The sequence below is a fragment of the Anopheles marshallii genome, chromosome 3 (assembly GCF_943734725.1).
Source record: "Anopheles marshallii chromosome 3, idAnoMarsDA_429_01, whole genome shotgun sequence".
Lineage (NCBI taxonomy): Eukaryota > Metazoa > Arthropoda > Insecta > Diptera > Culicidae > Anopheles > Anopheles marshallii.
Genome location: NC_071327.1, coordinates 38,050,806 through 38,070,397, shown reverse-complemented (window position 1 = coordinate 38,070,397; position 19,592 = coordinate 38,050,806). Strand labels below are relative to the sequence as shown.

At 49.0% G+C, this 19,592-nt stretch overlaps 1 protein-coding gene across 1 annotated transcript in view; it reads right to left on the bottom strand.

The window, feature by feature from the left end:
* LOC128712564 (uncharacterized) overlaps positions 1–19,592 on the bottom strand; it is a 93,904-nt gene that overhangs the window by 19,561 nt on the left and 54,751 nt on the right. Inside the window, 28 exon segments of the mRNA XM_053807457.1 lie at positions 210–860; positions 953–1,564; positions 1,629–1,961; positions 4,444–4,755; positions 5,011–5,661; positions 5,756–6,375; positions 6,377–6,764; positions 6,846–7,157; positions 7,412–8,062; positions 8,157–8,768; positions 8,833–9,165; positions 9,247–9,558; positions 9,813–10,463; positions 10,558–11,177; positions 11,179–11,566; positions 11,648–11,959; positions 12,214–12,534; positions 13,143–14,108; positions 14,181–15,137; positions 15,315–15,641; positions 15,868–16,179; positions 16,279–16,608; positions 17,016–17,336; positions 17,435–17,749; positions 17,841–18,164; positions 18,281–18,604; positions 18,700–19,014; positions 19,131–19,451. Coding sequence (XP_053663432.1) covers positions 210–860; positions 953–1,564; positions 1,629–1,961; positions 4,444–4,755; positions 5,011–5,661; positions 5,756–6,375; positions 6,377–6,764; positions 6,846–7,157; positions 7,412–8,062; positions 8,157–8,768; positions 8,833–9,165; positions 9,247–9,558; positions 9,813–10,463; positions 10,558–11,177; positions 11,179–11,566; positions 11,648–11,959; positions 12,214–12,534; positions 13,143–14,108; positions 14,181–15,137; positions 15,315–15,641; positions 15,868–16,179; positions 16,279–16,608; positions 17,016–17,336; positions 17,435–17,749; positions 17,841–18,164; positions 18,281–18,604; positions 18,700–19,014; positions 19,131–19,451 — 12,891 coding nt within the window.

Genomic DNA, 19,592 nt, shown 5'->3' with positions numbered 1-19,592 from the left:
AAAACATACAGCGAAAGCAATGCCATGGGAAAGGGAGCTGCAAAGTCAAACGTCTCGTGTTTCGTGTGTTTTGTCGGGATTGTCTAACATTGGTTGTCAAAGAAGAGGTGCGGGTCAGCAGTGAACAGCGATTGTCGAACTAAGCTTGGTCGAGTGAAGCGAGGTGTCAAGCACGCAACAGGCAAAGTATGCGAAGATGGGTTTCTTACGTTCTCTCTGTTGGATGTTACAATATCTGAATGGATCTCCTTCGTATCCAGGGAAACAGGTACACGAGGGCAGGTGATTCACGACCTGGCAGTCAGCGTTCTGACCACAAGTGCCTGGACAAGGATCTTGACATTTATTCCTAACACAAGCCCTGTTCGATGGGCAGTCCGAGTTGAGCACACATTCTGGACGACATCCTTCGTAGGGATTTCCAAAGTGGTCCTCAATACATGTACATGATCCGGCACCGTTTTGTTCCCTACATTGAGCGTTGGCTCCACATGGGTTGGGTAGGCAAGGGGTCGTTTGATCTTTGGGCGTATCTTGTTGGAAAGGCACGCATTGTGTGAAAGGATCTCCAGTATATGCGACGGCACAAATGCACATAGGTGTGTGGCTGACAACCCTACATTCCGCGTTGGCCCCACAGGCACCTGGACAAGGATCTTGACACTTTTGTCGTATGCACGCCAAGTTGTTCGAACAATCAGAGTTGCTGACACATTCCGGACGGCAATTGGGTGGAGCACCTATCATGCCCTCTATACATGTACAAGACGGCGAATCACCTACTGCACGGCATTGTGCATTTGGTCCACAAGGAGAAGGTTGGCAAGGGTTGGTTGGGGTCATTTGTACTGGAGGCTCGACTGAAAGTGATGAAGAATGACAAGAGAGAGAGAGTGATCGTAAGCGATCGCGAACCAAAACAAGCGCAGAGTGATATGATCGAGAAACATACTCATTGGCTGACAGCGTACGAATGGATCGCCCGTGTATCTTTCCGGGCAGCTGCATATTGGATTATGATTCACAACCGAGCATCTGGCTCCTACTCCACATGTTCCAAGACATGGATCCCTACATTTCTGGTTGGTACACGCTTGAGTCTGAGGACACTCAGCACTCACAACGCATTCCGGACGACATGTCGGAGGGCTTCCAATGTATCCTGGGACACAGGAGCACACGGCTTGTCCATTGATTTCGCGACACTGGCTATTAGGGCCGCAGGGCGATGGACTGCATGGATTGGTCACAGCCGGAGCTTGTTGCGGCCGACACTGCACAAATGCGTTTCCGGCCATTCCATCCGGACATCGGCACATAGGAATGTGATTGATCACTTCGCACAATGCATCTTGACCGCAAGTGCCCGGACAAGGATCTACACACTTGCTGCGAATACAGGCCCTATCTCGAGCGCAGTCCGAGTTCAATACGCACTCTGGCCTGCAGCCTCGGTACGGATCGCCTTGGTACTCTGGCAAACATGTGCAAATACCGTTCTGGCATTGCGCATTTGCGCCACAGGGCGAAGGATTGCATGGATCATCATTGACAGGCTCAGGCGCTGTTGAAGAAGGGATTCGTTATGCAGAGGTCTGAGAGCGAGAGGAAAGCGAGGAGATTCTTACGTGGCGGAGGCATGGGTCGACAACTTGTGAAAGGATCTCCAGTGTATCCTTCCTCGCACGTACAAATGGGAGTATGGTTGATCACATTACATCTGGCATTGATGCCACACGATCCCGGACAAGGGTCTCGACACTTCTCGTTCATGCACGCCTGATTGCTCGGACATTCCGCGTTAATTGAGCACTCGGGGCGACAATTTGGCGGAGATCCAATGTAGTTGATCAAGCATGAACATGAAGGAGAGCCGTTTACATCACGACACTGCGAGTTAGGACCGCACGGAGACGGAACGCAAGGGTTCCTCACAACGATTGGTGTATCTTGTACCGGAGCTGTTGTAGAAAAGAACAACGATACAGTAGGGCTGGGGATGGAAGAGTCTACGGCTTGAGTATAGAGAAAGGGGCGCTTACGTGGTATGGGGTAACATCTCGTGAACGGATCGCCTGTGTATCCCGACTGACATGAGCAAATGGGACTGTGATTATTGACGTTGCACCTAGCATTGGTTCCGCATGTTCCAGGGCACGGATCAACACATTTCTGGTTGACACATGCCTTATCTAAGGCACATTCGGAGCTCACCACACACTCAGGGCGACATCCCGGAGGAGAGCCGACATAAGTGGGTAGACACGAGCAGACCGCCTGTCCATTGACCTCTCGACATTGGCTGTTGGGACCACAGGGACTCGGTTGGCAAGGATTGACGTACTCTTTTACCGCTGTGGTGAAGGGGAGACACAACATGCCATTGAACACAACTAATCAAAACATACAGCGAAAGCAATGCCTTGGGAAAGGGAGCTGCAAAGTCAAACGTCTCGTGTTTCGTGTGTTTTGTCGGGATTGTCTAACATTGGTTGTCAAAGAAGAGGTGCGGGTCAGCAGTGAACAGCGATTGTCGAACTAAGCTTGGTCGAGTGAAGCGAGGTGTCAAGCACGCAACAGGCAAAGTATGCGAAGATGGGTTTCTTACGTTCTCTCTGTTGGATGTTACAATATCTGAATGGATCTCCTTCGTATCCAGGGAAACAGGTACACGAGGGCAGGTGATTCACGACCTGGCAGTCAGCGTTCTGACCACAAGTGCCTGGACAAGGATCTTGACATTTATTCCTAACACAAGCCCTGTTCGATGGGCAGTCCGAGTTGAGCACACATTCTGGACGACATCCTTCGTAGGGATTTCCAAAGTGGTCCTCAATACATGTACATGATCCGGCACCGTTTTGTTCCCTACATTGAGCGTTGGCTCCACATGGGTTGGGTAGGCAAGGGGTCGTTTGATCTTTGGGCGTATCTTGTTGGAAAGGCACGCATTGTGTGAAAGGATCTCCAGTATATGCGACGGCACAAATGCACATAGGTGTGTGGCTGACAACTCTACATTCCGCGTTGACCCCACAGGCACCTGGACAAGGATCTTGACACTTTTGTCGTATGCACGCCAAGTTGTTCGAACAATCAGAGTTGCTGACACATTCCGGACGGCAATTGGGTGGAGCACCTATCATGCCCTCTATACATGTACAAGACGGCGAATCACCTACTGCACGGCATTGTGCATTTGGTCCACAAGGAGAAGGTTGGCAAGGGTTGGTTGGGGTCATTTGTACTGGAGGCTCGACTGAAAGTGATGAAGAATGACAAGACAGAGAGAGAGTGATCGTAAGCGATCGCTAACCAAAACAAGCGCAGAGTGATATGATCGAGAAACATACTCATTGGCTGACAGCGTACGAAAGGATCGCCCGTGTATCTTTCCGGGCAGCTGCAAATTGGATTATGATTCACAACCGAGCATCTGGCTCCTACTCCACATGTTCCAAGACATGGATCCCTACATTTCTGGTTGGTACACGCTTGAGTCTGAGGACACTCAGCACTCACAACGCATTCCGGACGACATGTCGGAGGGCTTCCAATGTATCCTGGGACACAGGAGCACACGGCTTGTCCATTGATTTCGCGACACTGGCTATTAGGGCCGCAGGGCGATGGACTACATGGATTGGTCACAGCCGGAGCTTGTTGCGGCCGACACTGCACAAATGCGTTTCCGGCCATTCCATCCGGACATCGGCACATAGGAATGTGATTGATCACTTCGCACAATGCATCTTGACCGCAAGTGCCCGGACAAGGATCTACACACTTGCTGCGAATACAGGCCCTATCTCGAGCGCAGTCCGAGTTCAATACGCACTCTGGCCTGCAGCCTCGGTACGGATCGCCTTGGTACTCTGGCAAACATGTGCAAATACCGTTCTGGCATTGCGCATTTGCGCCACAGGGCGAAGGATTGCATGGATCATCATTGACGGGCTCAGGCGCTGTTGAAGAAGGGATTCGTTATGCAGAGGTCTGAGAGCGAGAGGAAAGCGAGGAGATTCTTACGTGGCGGAGGCATGGATCGACAACTTGTGAAAGGATCTCCAGTGTATCCTTCCTCGCACGTACAAATGGGAGTATGGTTGATCACATTACATCTGGCATTGATGCCACACGATCCCGGACAAGGGTCTCGACACTTCTCGTTCATGCACGCCTGATTGCTCGGACATTCCGCGTTAATTGAGCACTCGGGGCGACAATTTGGCGGAGATCCAATGTAGTTGATCAAGCATGAACATGAAGGAGAGCCGTTTACATCACGACACTGCGAGTTAGGACCGCACGGAGACGGAACGCAAGGGTTCCTCACAACGATTGGTGTATCTTGTACCGGAGCTGTTGTAGAAAAGAACAACGATACAGTAGGGCTGGGGATGGAAGAGTCTACGGCTTGAGTATAGAGAAAGGGGCGCTTACGTGGTATGGGGTAACATCTCGTGAACGGATCGCCTGTGTATCCCGACTGACATGAGCAAATGGGACTGTGATTATTGACGTTGCACCTAGCATTGGTTCCGCATGTTCCAGGGCACGGATCAACACATTTCTGGTTGACACATGCCTTATCTAAGGCACATTCGGAGCTCACCACACACTCAGGGCGACATCCCGGAGGAGAGCCGACATAAGTGGGTAGACACGAGCAGACCGCCTGTCCATTAACCTCTCGACATTGGCTGTTGGGACCACAGGGACTCGGTTGGCAAGGATTGACGTACTCTTTTACCGCTGTGGTGAAGGGGAGACACAACATGCCATTGAACACAACTAATCAAAACATACAGCGAAAGCAATGCCTTGGGAAAGGGAGCTGCAAAGTCAAACGTCTCGTGTTTCGTGTGTTTTGTCGGGATTGTCTAACATTGGTTGTCAAAGAAGAGGTGCGGGTCAGCAGTGAACAGCGATTTGTCGAACTAAGCTTGGTCGAGTGAAGCGAGGTGTCAAGCACGCAACAGGCAAAGTATGCGAAGATGGGTTTCTTACGTTCTCTCTGTTGGATGTTACAATATCTGAATGGATCTCCTTCGTATCCAGGGAAACAGGTACACGAGGGCAGGTGATTCACGACCTGGCAGTCAGCGTTCTGACCACAAGTGCCTGGACAAGGATCTTGACATTTATTCCTAACACAAGCCCTGTTCGATGGGCAGTCCGAGTTGAGCACACATTCTGGACGACATCCTTCGTAGGGATTTCCAAAGTGGTCCTCAATACATGTACATGATCCGGCACCGTTTTGTTCCCTACATTGAGCGTTGGCTCCACATGGGTTGGGTAGGCAAGGGGTCGTTTGATCTTTGGGCGTATCTTGTTGGAAAGGCACGCATTGTGTGAAAGGATCTCCAGTATATGCAACGGCACAAATGCACATAGGTGTGTGGCTGACAACTCTACATTCCGCGTTGACCCCACAGGCACCTGGACAAGGATCTTGACACTTTTGTCGTATGCACGCCAAGTTGTTCGAACAATCAGAGTTGCTGACACATTCCGGACGGCAATTGGGTGGAGCACCTATCATGCCCTCTATACATGTACAAGACGGCGAATCACCTACTGCACGGCATTGTGCATTTGGTCCACAAGGAGAAGGTTGGCAAGGGTTGGTTGGGGTCATTTGTACTGGAGGCTCGACTGAAAGTGATGAAGAATGACAAGACAGAGAGAGAGTGATCGTAAGCGATCGCGAACCAAAACAAGCGCAGAGTGATATGATCGAGAAACATACTCATTGGCTGACAGCGTACGAATGGATCGCCCGTGTATCTTTCCGGGCAGCTGCAAATTGGATTATGATTCACAACCGAGCATCTGGCTCCTACTCCACATGTTCCAAGACATGGATCCCTACATTTCTGGTTGGTACACGCTTGAGTCTGAGGACACTCAGCACTCACAACGCATTCCGGACGACATGTCGGAGGGCTTCCAATGTATCCTGGGACACAGGAGCACACGGCTTGTCCATTGATTTCGCGACACTGGCTATTAGGGCCGCAGGGCGATGGACTGCATGGATTGGTCACAGCCGGAGCTTGTTGCGGCCGACACTGCACAAATGCGTTTCCGGCCATTCCATCCGGACATCGGCACATAGGAATGTGATTGATCACTTCGCACAATGCATCTTGACCGCAAGTGCCCGGACAAGGATCTACACACTTGCTGCGAATACAGGCCCTATCTCGAGCGCAGTCCGAGTTCAATACGCACTCTGGCCTGCAGCCTCGGTACGGATCGCCTTGGTACTCTGGCAAACATGTGCAAATACCGTTCTGGCATTGCGCATTTGCGCCACAGGGCGAAGGATTGCATGGATCATCATTGACAGGCTCAGGCGCTGTTGAAGAAGGGATTCGTTATGCAGAGGTCTGAGAGCGAGAGGAAAGCGAGGAGATTCTTACGTGGCGGAGGCATGGGTCGACAACTTGTGAAAGGATCTCCAGTGTATCCTTCCTCGCACGTACAAATGGGAGTATGGTTGATCACATTACATCTGGCATTGATGCCACACGATCCCGGACAAGGGTCTCGACACTTCTCGTTCATGCACGCCTGATTGCTCGGACATTCCGCGTTAATTGAGCACTCGGGGCGACAATTTGGCGGAGATCCAATGTAGTTGATCAAGCATGAACATGAAGGAGAGCCGTTTACATCACGACACTGCGAGTTAGGACCGCACGGAGACGGAACGCAAGGGTTCCTCACAACGATTGGTGTATCTTGTACCGGAGCTGTTGTAGAAAAGAACAACGATACAGTAGGGCTGGGGATGGAAGAGTCTACGGCTTGAGTATAGAGAAAGGGGCGCTTACGTGGTATGGGGTAACATCTCGTGAACGGATCGCCTGTGTATCCCGACTGACATGAGCAAATGGGACTGTGATTATTGACGTTGCACCTAGCATTGGTTCCGCATGTTCCAGGGCACGGATCAACACATTTCTGGTTGACACATGCCTTATCTAAGGCACATTCGGAGCTCACCACACACTCAGGGCGACATCCCGGAGGAGAGCCGACATAAGTGGGTAGACACGAGCAGACCGCCTGTCCATTAACCTCTCGACATTGGCTGTTGGGACCACAGGGACTCGGTTGGCAAGGATTGACGTACTCTTTTACCGCTGTGGTGAAGGGGAGACACAACATGCCATTGAACACAACTAATCAAAACATACAGCGAAAGCAATGCCATGGGAAAGGGAGCTGCAAAGTCAAACGTCTCGTGTTTCGTGTGTTTTGTCGGGATTGTCTAACATTGGTTGTCAAAGAAGAGGTGCGGGTCAGCAGTGAACAGCGATTGTCGAACTAAGCTTGGTCGAGTGAAGCGAGGTGTCAAGCACGCAACAGGCAAAGTATGCGAAGATGGGTTTCTTACGTTCTCTCTGTTGGATGTTACAATATCTGAATGGATCTCCTTCGTATCCAGGGAAACAGGTACACGAGGGCAGGTGATTCACGACCTGGCAGTCAGCGTTCTGACCACAAGTGCCTGGACAAGGATCTTGACATTTATTCCTAACACAAGCCCTGTTCGATGGGCAGTCCGAGTTGAGCACACATTCTGGACGACATCCTTCGTAGGGATTTCCAAAGTGGTCCTCAATACATGTACATGATCCGGCACCGTTTTGTTCCCTACATTGAGCGTTGGCTCCACATGGGTTGGGTAGGCAAGGGGTCGTTTGATCTTTGGGCGTATCTTGTTGGAAAGGCACGCATTGTGTGAAAGGATCTCCAGTATATGCGACGGCACAAATGCACATAGGTGTGTGGCTGACAACCCTACATTCCGCGTTGACCCCACAGGCACCTGGACAAGGATCTTGACACTTTTGTCGTATGCACGCCAAGTTGTTCGAGCAATCAGAGTTGCTGACACATTCCGGACGGCAATTGGGTGGAGCACCTATCATGCCCTCTATACATGTACAAGACGGCGAATCACCTACTGCACGGCATTGTGCATTTGGTCCACAAGGAGAAGGTTGGCAAGGGTTGGTTGGGGTCATTTGTACTGGAGGCTCGACTGAAAGTGATGAAGAATGACAAGACAGAGAGAGAGTGATCGTAAGCGATCGCGAACCAAAACAAGCGCAGAGTGATTTGATCGAGAAACATACTCATTGGCTGACAGCGTACGAATGGATCGCCCGTGTATCTTTCCGGGCAGCTGCAAATTGGATTATGATTCACAACCGAGCATCTGGCTCCTACTCCACATGTTCCAAGACATGGATCCCTACATTTCTGGTTGGTACACGCTTGAGTCTGAGGACACTCAGCACTCACAACGCATTCCGGACGACATGTCGGAGGGCTTCCAATGTATCCTGGGACACAGGAGCACACGGCTTGTCCATTGATTTCGCGACACTGGCTATTAGGGCCGCAGGGCGATGGACTGCATGGATTGGTCACAGCCGGAGCTTGTTGCGGCCGACACTGCACAAATGCGTTTCCGGCCATTCCATCCGGACATCGGCACATAGGAATGTGATTGATCACTTCGCACAATGCATCTTGACCGCAAGTGCCCGGACAAGGATCTACACACTTGCTGCGAATACAGGCCCTATCTCGAGCGCAGTCCGAGTTCAATACGCACTCTGGCCTGCAGCCTCGGTACGGATCGCCTTGGTACTCTGGCAAACATGTGCAAATACCGTTCTGGCATTGCGCATTTGCGCCACAGGGCGAAGGATTGCATGGATCATCATTGACGGGCTCAGGCGCTGTTGAAGAAGGGATTCGTTATGCAGAGGTCTGAGAGCGAGAGGAAAGCGAGGAGATTCTTACGTGGCGGAGGCATGGGTCGACAACTTGTGAAAGGATCTCCAGTGTATCCTTCCTCGCACGTACAAATGGGAGTATGGTTGATCACATTACATCTGGCATTGATGCCACACGATCCCGGACAAGGGTCTCGACACTTCTCGTTCATGCACGCCTGATTGCTCGGACATTCCGCGTTAATTGAGCACTCGGGGCGACAATTTGGCGGAGATCCAATGTAGTTGATCAAGCATGAACATGAAGGAGAGCCGTTTACATCACGACACTGCGAGTTAGGACCGCACGGAGACGGAACGCAAGGGTTCCTCACAACGATTGGTGTATCTTGTACCGGAGCTGTTGTAGAAAAGAACAACGATACAGTAGGGCTGGGGATGGAAGAGTCTACGGCTTGAGTATAGAGAAAGGGGCGCTTACGTGGTATGGGGTAACATCTCGTGAACGGATCGCCTGTGTATCCCGACTGACATGAGCAAATGGGACTGTGATTATTGACGTTGCACCTAGCATTGGTTCCGCATGTTCCAGGGCACGGATCAACACATTTCTGGTTGACACATGCCTTATCTAAGGCACATTCGGAGCTCACCACACACTCAGGGCGACATCCCGGAGGAGAGCCGACATAAGTGGGTAGACACGAGCAGACCGCCTGTCCATTAACCTCTCGACATTGGCTGTTGGGACCACAGGGACTCGGTTGGCAAGGATTGACGTACTCTTTTACCGCTGTGGTGAAGGGGAGACACAACATGCCATTGAACACAACTAATCAAAACATACAGCGAAAGCAATGCCATGGGAAAGGGAGCTGCAAAGTCAAACGTCTCGTGTTTCGTGTGTTTTGTCGGGATTGTCTAACATTGGTTGTCAAAGAAGAGGTGCGGGTCAGCAGTGAACAGCGATTGTCGAACTAAGCTTGGTCGAGTGAAGCGAGGTGTCAAGCACGCAACAGGCAAAGTATGCGAAGATGGGTTTCTTACGTTCTCTCTGTTGGATGTTACAATATCTGAATGGATCTCCTTCGTATCCAGGGAAACAGGTACACGAGGGCAGGTGATTCACGACCTGGCAGTCAGCGTTCTGACCACAAGTGCCTGGACAAGGATCTTGACATTTATTCCTAACACAAGCCCTGTTCGATGGGCAGTCCGAGTTGAGCACACATTCTGGACGACATCCTTCGTAGGGATTTCCAAAGTGGTCCTCAATACATGTACATGATCCGGCACCGTTTTGTTCCCTACATTGAGCGTTGGCTCCACATGGGTTGGGTAGGCAAGGGGTCGTTTGATCTTTGGGCGTATCTTGTTGGAAAGGCACGCATTGTGTGAAAGGATCTCCAGTATATGCGACGGCACAAATGCACATAGGTGTGTGGCTGACAACTCTACATTCCGCGTTGACCCCACAGGCACCTGGACAAGGATCTTGACACTTTTGTCGTATGCACGCCAAGTTGTTCGAACAATCAGAGTTGCTGACACATTCCGGACGGCAATTGGGTGGAGCACCTATCATGCCCTCTATACATGTACAAGACGGCGAATCACCTACTGCACGGCATTGTGCATTTGGTCCACAAGGAGAAGGTTGGCAAGGGTTGGTTGGGGTCATTTGTACTGGAGGCTCGACTGAAAGTGATGAAGAATGACAAGACAGAGAGAGAGTGATCGTAAGCGATCGCGAACCAAAACAAGCGCAGAGTGATTTGATCGAGAAACATACTCATTGGCTGACAGCGTACGAATGGATCGCCCGTGTATCTTTCCGGGCAGCTGCAAATTGGATTATGATTCACAACCGAGCATCTGGCTCCTACTCCACATGTTCCAAGACATGGATCCCTACATTTCTGGTTGGTACACGCTTGAGTCTGAGGACACTCAGCACTCACAACGCATTCCGGACGACATGTCGGAGGGCTTCCAATGTATCCTGGGACACAGGAGCACACGGCTTGTCCATTGATTTCGCGACACTGGCTATTAGGGCCGCAGGGCGATGGACTGCATGGATTGGTCACAGCCGGAGCTTGTTGCGGCCGACACTGCACAAATGCGTTTCCGGCCATTCCATCCGGACATCGGCACATAGGAATGTGATTGATCACTTCGCACAATGCATCTTGACCGCAAGTGCCCGGACAAGGATCTACACACTTGCTGCGAATACAGGCCCTATCTCGAGCGCAGTCCGAGTTCAATACGCACTCTGGCCTGCAGCCTCGGTACGGATCGCCTTGGTACTCTGGCAAACATGTGCAAATACCGTTCTGGCATTGCGCATTTGCGCCACAGGGCGAAGGATTGCATGGATCATCATTGACAGGCTCAGGCGCTGTTGAAGAAGGGATTCGTTATGCAGAGGTCTGAGAGCGAGAGGAAAGCGAGGAGATTCTTACGTGGCGGAGGCATGGGTCGACAACTTGTGAAAGGATCTCCAGTGTATCCTTCCTCGCACGTACAAATGGGAGTATGGTTGATCACATTACATCTGGCATTGATGCCACACGATCCCGGACAAGGGTCTCGACACTTCTCGTTCATGCACGCCTGATTGCTCGGACATTCCGCGTTAATTGAGCACTCGGGGCGACAATTTGGCGGAGATCCAATGTAGTTGATCAAGCATGAACATGAAGGAGAACCGTTTACATCACGACACTGCGAGTTAGGACCGCACGGAGACGGAACGCAAGGGTTCCTCACAACGATTGGTGTATCTTGTACCGGAGCTGTTGTAGAAAAGAACAACGATACAGTAGGGCTGGGGATGGAAGAGTCTACGGCTTGAGTATAGAGAAAGGGGCGCTTACGTGGTATGGGGTAACATCTCGTGAACGGATCGCCTGTGTATCCCGACTGACATGAGCAAATGGGACTGTGATTATTGACGTTGCACCTAGCATTGGTTCCGCATGTTCCAGGGCACGGATCAACACATTTCTGGTTGACACATGCCTTATCTAAGGCACATTCGGAGCTCACCACACACTCAGGGCGACATCCCGGAGGAGAGCCGACATAAGTGGGTAGACACGAGCAGACCGCCTGTCCATTAACCTCTCGACATTGGCTGTTGGGACCACAGGGACTCGGTTGGCAAGGATTGACGTACTCTTTTACCGCTGTGGTGAAGGGGAGACACAACAGGCCATTGAACACAACTAATCAAAACATACAGCGAAAGCAATGCCATGGGAAAGGGAGCTGCAAAGTCAAACGTCTCGTGTTTCGTGTGTTTTGTCGGGATTGTCTAACATTGGTTGTCAAAGAAGAGGTGCGGGTCAGCAGTGAACAGCGATTGTCGAACTAAGCTTGGTCGAGTGAAGCGAGGTGTCAAGCACGCAACAGGCAAAGTATGCGAAGATGGGTTTCTTACGTTCTCTCTGTTGGATGTTACAATATCTGAATGGATCTCCTTCGTATCCAGGGAAACAGGTACACGAGGGCAGGTGATTCACGACCTGGCAGTCAGCGTTCTGACCACAAGTGCCTGGACAAGGATCTTGACATTTATTCCTAACACAAGCCCTGTTCGATGGGCAGTCCGAGTTGAGCACACATTCTGGACGACATCCTTCGTAGGGGTTTCCAAAGTGATCCTCAATACATGTACATGATCCGGCACCGTTTTGTTCCCTACACAGAGCGTTGGCTCCACATGGGCTTGGATTGCAAGGATTGATAACAGGTACATCTTCTGCAAATTTTGAAACCAAACATGGGAGCTCATTGTGTTTGTGTAACTACTGCATTTTTTTTATCAAGCGGTAGCACGATGTTTTCAAGCCTTTTTGTGAGAATCCTCAACCGGTGGCAAGTGACTATTGAAAGCGAGTGTTTTCCTTTGCATAGCGGTTTCATGTGACAGTGTGGTTTACGTAATAATATTTTCATTGGAAGCAGCGTGCGTTTATAAAGTTGGAGAATTCAATAACTTACCTTAACGAATTCTCTTAAAAGAAGCTAAAGCCCTTCACAATAATAGCATCATAATATTTCAAATTTCCAAGCAATATGTGTAATTCATGACTATTTCTGGTTTTGTTTGTAATTTCGATGCTAGGATCATATGCGGTAGAACGAACCCAAAAATACTAATTATTTTCCACTGCAGTTTCTGATTTACAAATTTTGCTGACCTCAATAAATCCGATAGTTATTCAGGGTTGTAAATTTGTATAAAATATTCATGAATTTAACATGCATTCATATTACAAAACATGTATACATGTAAAAGCCTGTGGCAGTAGTCTGCGTCATAGCGTGAGAATGCAATACAAATAGAATATTTTTTGCAGTACTTACCGATAACGGCTTGACATCCAGTAAATGGATCTCCAGTAAATCCAACATCACAACTGCAGCTCGGCGTATGACGTGAAACGGAACATTTAGCGTTTAGTCCGCATGATCCAGGACACGGATCTGTACACTTTTGTCTGATACAAGCTTGATGGTCAGCACATTCTGTACTTAAAATACATTCCGGTCTGCAACTGGGCGGTGCTCCTATATAACCAGGTAGACATGAGCATGCTTCCCTGTCTCCAACAACTTTACATTCGGCATTTGGTCCACATGGTGATGGTGTGCATAATGCCCGTGGAGCCTCTGTTGTTGAGATAGTGACGATTTCTTTATAACAACGAGTGAACGGATCGCCGGTAAAACCAGGTGTACAACTACATATTGGGTTGTGATTGATGATGTTACAGTTAGCATTTTGGCCACACGAACCAGGACATGGATCTATACACCTAAAGTTGACGCAAGCTCGGTTTGCCTCACAGTCACTGTTTTGTTGGCATTCTGGTCGACAGTTTGGTGGAGTACCAACCATATCAGGTTGGCATTTGCAGACGGCTACACCGTTTTGGATACGACAAATGCTATTCGGACCACATGTGAATTTATCACATACAGGAGGAGCTGGCGTTATTGGATCTGCCATTCGTAGATTGCATTGAACGAATGGATCTCCTTCCATGTTTTCCGGGCATATACACGTTGGAACGTGATTATGAATTTCACACAAAGCTTGAGCGCCACAAACACCTGGGCAGGGATCAACACACTTATATTGAACACATGCCAGCTTGTCTGGGCAGTCAGAATTCACGTCACATTCTCGCCGACAACCCGAAAATACATCATACGGATTTCCTTCGTAACCAACCAAACAGTAACAAGCCCCAGCATTATTACGCTCTCGACATTCAGCGTTTGGTCCACAAGGTGAAGGTGTGCAAGGCGTTAGACGCTCAGTGGTAGCTGTAATTAAGAAAAAAGATTTTTACATGAGTGTCCGAGAAGTTATGAAGTGTCCAATCACCAGGTACTTACGCGGTAAGCTGCGACTGCATTGTTCAAGGGGATTTCCTTCGAAACCTTCATCACACGTACACACTGGTTTATGATTGATTACTCTGCAAACCGCGTTCAAACCACATCCAGCTGCACAGGGATCAAGACATCTTTCGTTTTGACATGCCAAATTGCTTGGACACTCAGCGTCTCTCGTGCATTCTGGTCGACAATTTGGAGGTCTTCCAATATAGTTAGGTGCACAAGAACAAGCAGGCTGGCTTCCGACTGTTCGACAGTTCGCGTTCGGTCCACATGGTGAAGGTACACACGGATTCAATGGAGTGATATCCTTCTGTTCCTCTTTCTTTGCACACTGTATGAACGGATCGCCGGTAAATCCAGGAGGACAGCTGCATATTGGATTATGATTAACCACTTGACAACGTGCTTCCGTACCACAAGTTCCCGGGCACGGATCAACACATTTCTTATTTACGCATGCCCGATCCTGACTGCACTCCGAGCTTACGACGCATTCCGGACGACACATCGGAGGCGTACCGATGTAACCTGCCAGGCAAGAGCATACCGGATGTCCATTGATTTCTCTACACTGACTGTTTGGCCCACATGGTGACGGTTGGCAGCCCGGTAGCTTTGGTCGCTCCGTCACAATCTCAGCCAACGTACAGGTACTGGCCGGATCGCCAGTATATCCCTCCAAGCAGTAACACACTGGGCTGTGGTTTTGGACCGCACATTCAGCATTAAGCCCACACACGCCCGGGCATGGATCTCGGCATTTGTTATTCATGCAGGCCTTCGATTTTTCGCAATCGGTATTCTGTACACATTCGGGACGACATCCTGTGTAAGGATCACCGAAATATTCTGGCATACAGGTACATGATCCAGCTCCATTCCTTTCCTTGCATATCGCATTAGCGCCGCACGGTGATGGATTGCATGGATTGACTGGTTCTTCGTCACGTACTATTGAAGGAAAATTTGCAATTGGAAAGTGTTGTTATTAATTTAAACGAATTTCTGACGACAAAATCTTTTGGCAGTGGACATATACGAAATTGGTAAGATAGTTAAACGAGAAAGGGACTTAAATATTAAATGTATCGCCAGTTTTTAGTCATTTCTTAATACTATTATGCTTACTGGTAGTGACTATTTCTGTACAGACAGAGAAGGGATCTCCGGTAAAACCAGCCTCGCATTCGCAGATCGGATTGTGCTTCACTACTGTACATCGTGCGTTAATACCACAAGAGCCCACACATGGGTTAGTACAACGTTCATTTACACATGCCAACGTAGCAGGGCACTCGGCATTGAGCATACACTCTGGGCGGCAGTTTGGCGCTCTGCCGATATAATTCGGTAAACAAGAACATGCAGGTGTCGACCCAACGGCGCGACAGACAGAGTTTGGCCCACAAGGTGAGGGAACGCATGGGTCTACTGGATCTTGTACAACCGGAGCTTCTATGTAGTGATAAACGATGATACCGAGACGCGCAATAGTAGAGTGATGGATTTAGAGAGCAAAAAAGCGATAAAGCAAGAGAAAAAGATAGCGAAGAGCAAGAAAGCGTTGGAAAAACAGGAAATGTAGGATAGAAAAAGAAAAAAAAAGTTGTATGATGTTCTTCATCTCATCAGTAGCACTGGAGAATGCTAGCATTCTGTGTACATGGTACAAGGTGCTTACTTTCAACTGGCACGCATCGAACGAATGGATCTCCGGTGAAACCAAGCGAGCAGCTACATATCGGATTATGGTTCACTACTTGGCAACGAGCATTCTGTCCACAAGTACCAGGACAAGGATCGTTGCACTTTTGACCGATGCAAGCCTTATCGAGAGCACACTCCGAACTGACAATACATTCCGGTCGGCAGTTTGGTGGCGTACCGATAAAGCTTGCCTGGCATGTGCAGACGGCATGACCGTTCGATTCGCGACATATGCTATTCGGACCACACGGAGACGGAGAGCAAGGATTGATCGGTTCATTTTGTTCTAAAATGTTGGCAAAATGGACATAAAATGTTTTAAATGAGTAAGTTTAAGCAATACGCAAAGGAGTAAAAGCCCAGATAAAGGGAACAACAGTCTTACTAGGTTGCTCTGGTGGACGGCATTGTGTGAAAGGGTCACCGGTATAGCCCGGTCGGCATGCGCAACTTGGAGAGTGATTAACTACGTAGCATTCTGCGTCGATGCCACAAACACCAGGGCAAGGATCGGCGCACTTATTGTTTACGCAGGCCCTCACGCGAGGACAATCGCTATTGGTAACACACTCAGGTCGACAGCCACTGTACGGATCACCAAAGTAATCTGGCAGACATGTACATGATCCAGCACCATTTCGTTCCTTACATACCGCGTTCGATCCACAGGGCGAAGGGTTGCATGGGTTTCGTGGCTCTTCACGAACAGGTGTTACTACAAGAAGAGAGGTAGTTTATACACAGTTGCTAGTCCCACACCTAGTACATATATATTTATATATTACATATAACTACTACTCTGTATTACATCGCACGGTTCTATAATCGTTCAATCTGTAGAGCTACTGTTTACAATCACATTCTGTACATGAGATGGCATTAGCGATAGCTGATAGGCAATTTGTGTTGTTTATGTCGATCAGTATCGCAAAAGCCAAGAGCCAATTATATTAATATATACACACATGCAAACGAACTGTACATATCTACAGAGGATGTGAGCATGGCGCAAGCGTAGACCAACTATCCTGTCATGAAGGATGAGCTACGCTTGCACAATACTTCACATGAAGTGCGTAAAGAAGAGTAGTGGGATAGTAGGAAAATGAAAAGAAATCTTACAAGGAATAACTGTACATCCAGAGAATGGATCTCCCGTATATCCGGTTTGGCAGGAACAGGTAGGAGAGTGTTCGATCACGTGGCACACTGCATTGGGGCCGCACGATCCCGGACAAGGATCGGCGCACTTTTCATTGACGCAGGCAAGATTACCAGTGCATTCCGCATTAATCGTACACTCAGGGCGACAGTTCGGTGCCCGACCAACATAGTTGGGCAGGCAGGAACAGGCCGGAACATTACCGACTGCCCTGCATTGAGAATTTGGTCCGCACGGCGATGGAATGCAGGGATTCGTTGGTTCCGCTTGAACCACTTGTTCTAGAAAAAAGTACAACGGAAGACGAGGACGTCGGAGGACAATTATTGACCGTGACGAAGGGACGAAAACGAGGATATCCAACAGAAGTTTGGCTTACTTTCTTCCGGTACGCATCGCTCGAATGGGTCGCCCGTGAAACCGGAGGGACAGCTACAGATGGGATTATGGTTAATCACCGTACAGCGGGCATTAAAACCGCATGTTCCTGGGCATGGATCCAAGCACGATTGCTTAATGCAAGCCTTGTCCAGAGCACATTCAGAGCTAACTGTACACTCTGGTCGGCATGCCGGCGGAGAACCAATGTATTGTGCCTGGCACGAACAGACGGCGTGATCGTTAACATTGCGACACTGACTGTACGGTCCGCAGGGCGATGGACGACAAGGATCGATAGGTGTGTGTTCTATTTCTGCATTACCCGAAGAAAAATAAGTAATACGACTGTTAGGATCAACGGTATTCTTCCACTATTAGAAACGACGAGCGTTTCAAAAACCTACGTTTCGGTATCTCGCGACATGCTTGTGATGGGTTGCCAGTGTAGCCCGGCAGACAAGAACAGGAAGGTGAATGATTCATGACGAAACACTCAGCATTCAGACCGCACATGCCCGGACATGGGTCGACGCATTTGTTGTTCAAGCATGCCCGCGTATTTGCACAATCCGAGCTGAGCATACACTCGGGACGGCACTCGTGATAAGGATCACCGAAGTAATCCTGCACACATGTGCATGATCCGGCATTGTTGCGTACGTTACAATCGGCATTAATACCACACGGGGAGGGATTGCAGGGGTCTACAATTTCTGGTTCTCGATGTACTAGAGTTGAGGTTAATGTTGAAATCCACAAAAATTATGAAGAAACAAAAAGGTATTTGAGTCAGAGAATTGATAGTTTCGTTTAGTTGTAACGGTATGTTTGAACCGATTCTTACTTATCACAAGAGCACATGAAGTGTATGGATCTCCTTCGTATCCTTCGATACAACGACAGTTGGGCTGATGATTTTGTACAGTGCAGAGCGCATTTGAACCACATGATCCAGGGCAAGGATCACCACACCGCTCGTTAATACAAGCTTTCATTGGAGTGCACTGCGAGTTGGAAGTGCACTCGGGGCGACAGTGCGGTGCACGTCCGATGTAGTTTGGAAGACAAGAGCAGGCGGCAGTATGTCCAACCGCTTTACACTGAGAATTCGGTCCACATGGGGAAGGAATACAAGGATCGGCAGGTGTTTCCTGCACGACTGGACGACCTACGCGTCGAAAAAAATACGTTTGCAGGGAGGAAAAGAAATTTGTTGTAATCTTGCAAACACGACGCAACTACGTTCGATTTGGTTATCCTTACGTTCTTCTGGTACACATCGCACAAAAGGATCTCCTGTAAAACCAGCCTTGCAACTGCATATCGGATTGTGGTTTACCACCTGACAACGGGCATTAAAACCACACGTCCCTGGGCAGGGATCCGTACATTGCATCTTAACACATGATTTGTCCAGAGGACACTCAGAGCTGACCACACACTCCGGACGACAGTTCGGCGGAGATCCGATATAGTTCTGCTGGCAAGTGCATACAGCGTGGTTGTTCAACACGCGACAAATACTATTCGGACCACATGGTGACGGTTGACATGGTTGAACTACCGGCTCATCTCGAACTAAATGTAATATTCGAGCAAGGAAAAAAAAACGCGAGGAAAAATGCATCAGTAAACAGAATTTCTTGGCCAGAGCAGACATTGCTGATAGATTTGTTTTGTAAAGAATTTCTTACTTTCTGGCTTGGGCCTACATTCGGTGAATGGGTTTCCTATGTACCCAGCCACGCAAACGCAGCTCGGTGAATGATTTACAACGTGACATTCAGCATTAACACCGCATGTTCCAGGGCACGGATCTTGACATTTGTTATTAATGCAGGCACGAGTTCTAGGACAATCGCTATTCATAACACACTCTGGACGACATCCAACGTATGGATCACCAAAGTATTCCGGTGCACAGGTGCATGATCCCGCACCATTACGTTCTTTGCAAATTGCATTCGCTCCACACGGGCTGGGATTACATGGCATGGGCGTTTCTTCTTGAACGACTGAAAAGTGAACGAAGTATGTAAGATAGTTTGTAAAATAGCTGTTACCTTTTGCCATTAAAATATTGAAGCAATTGTTCATCAATCGAGGTTTTAAAATTTAGCAAATACATGTAATAGCTTTACTTAATGTTACATTAG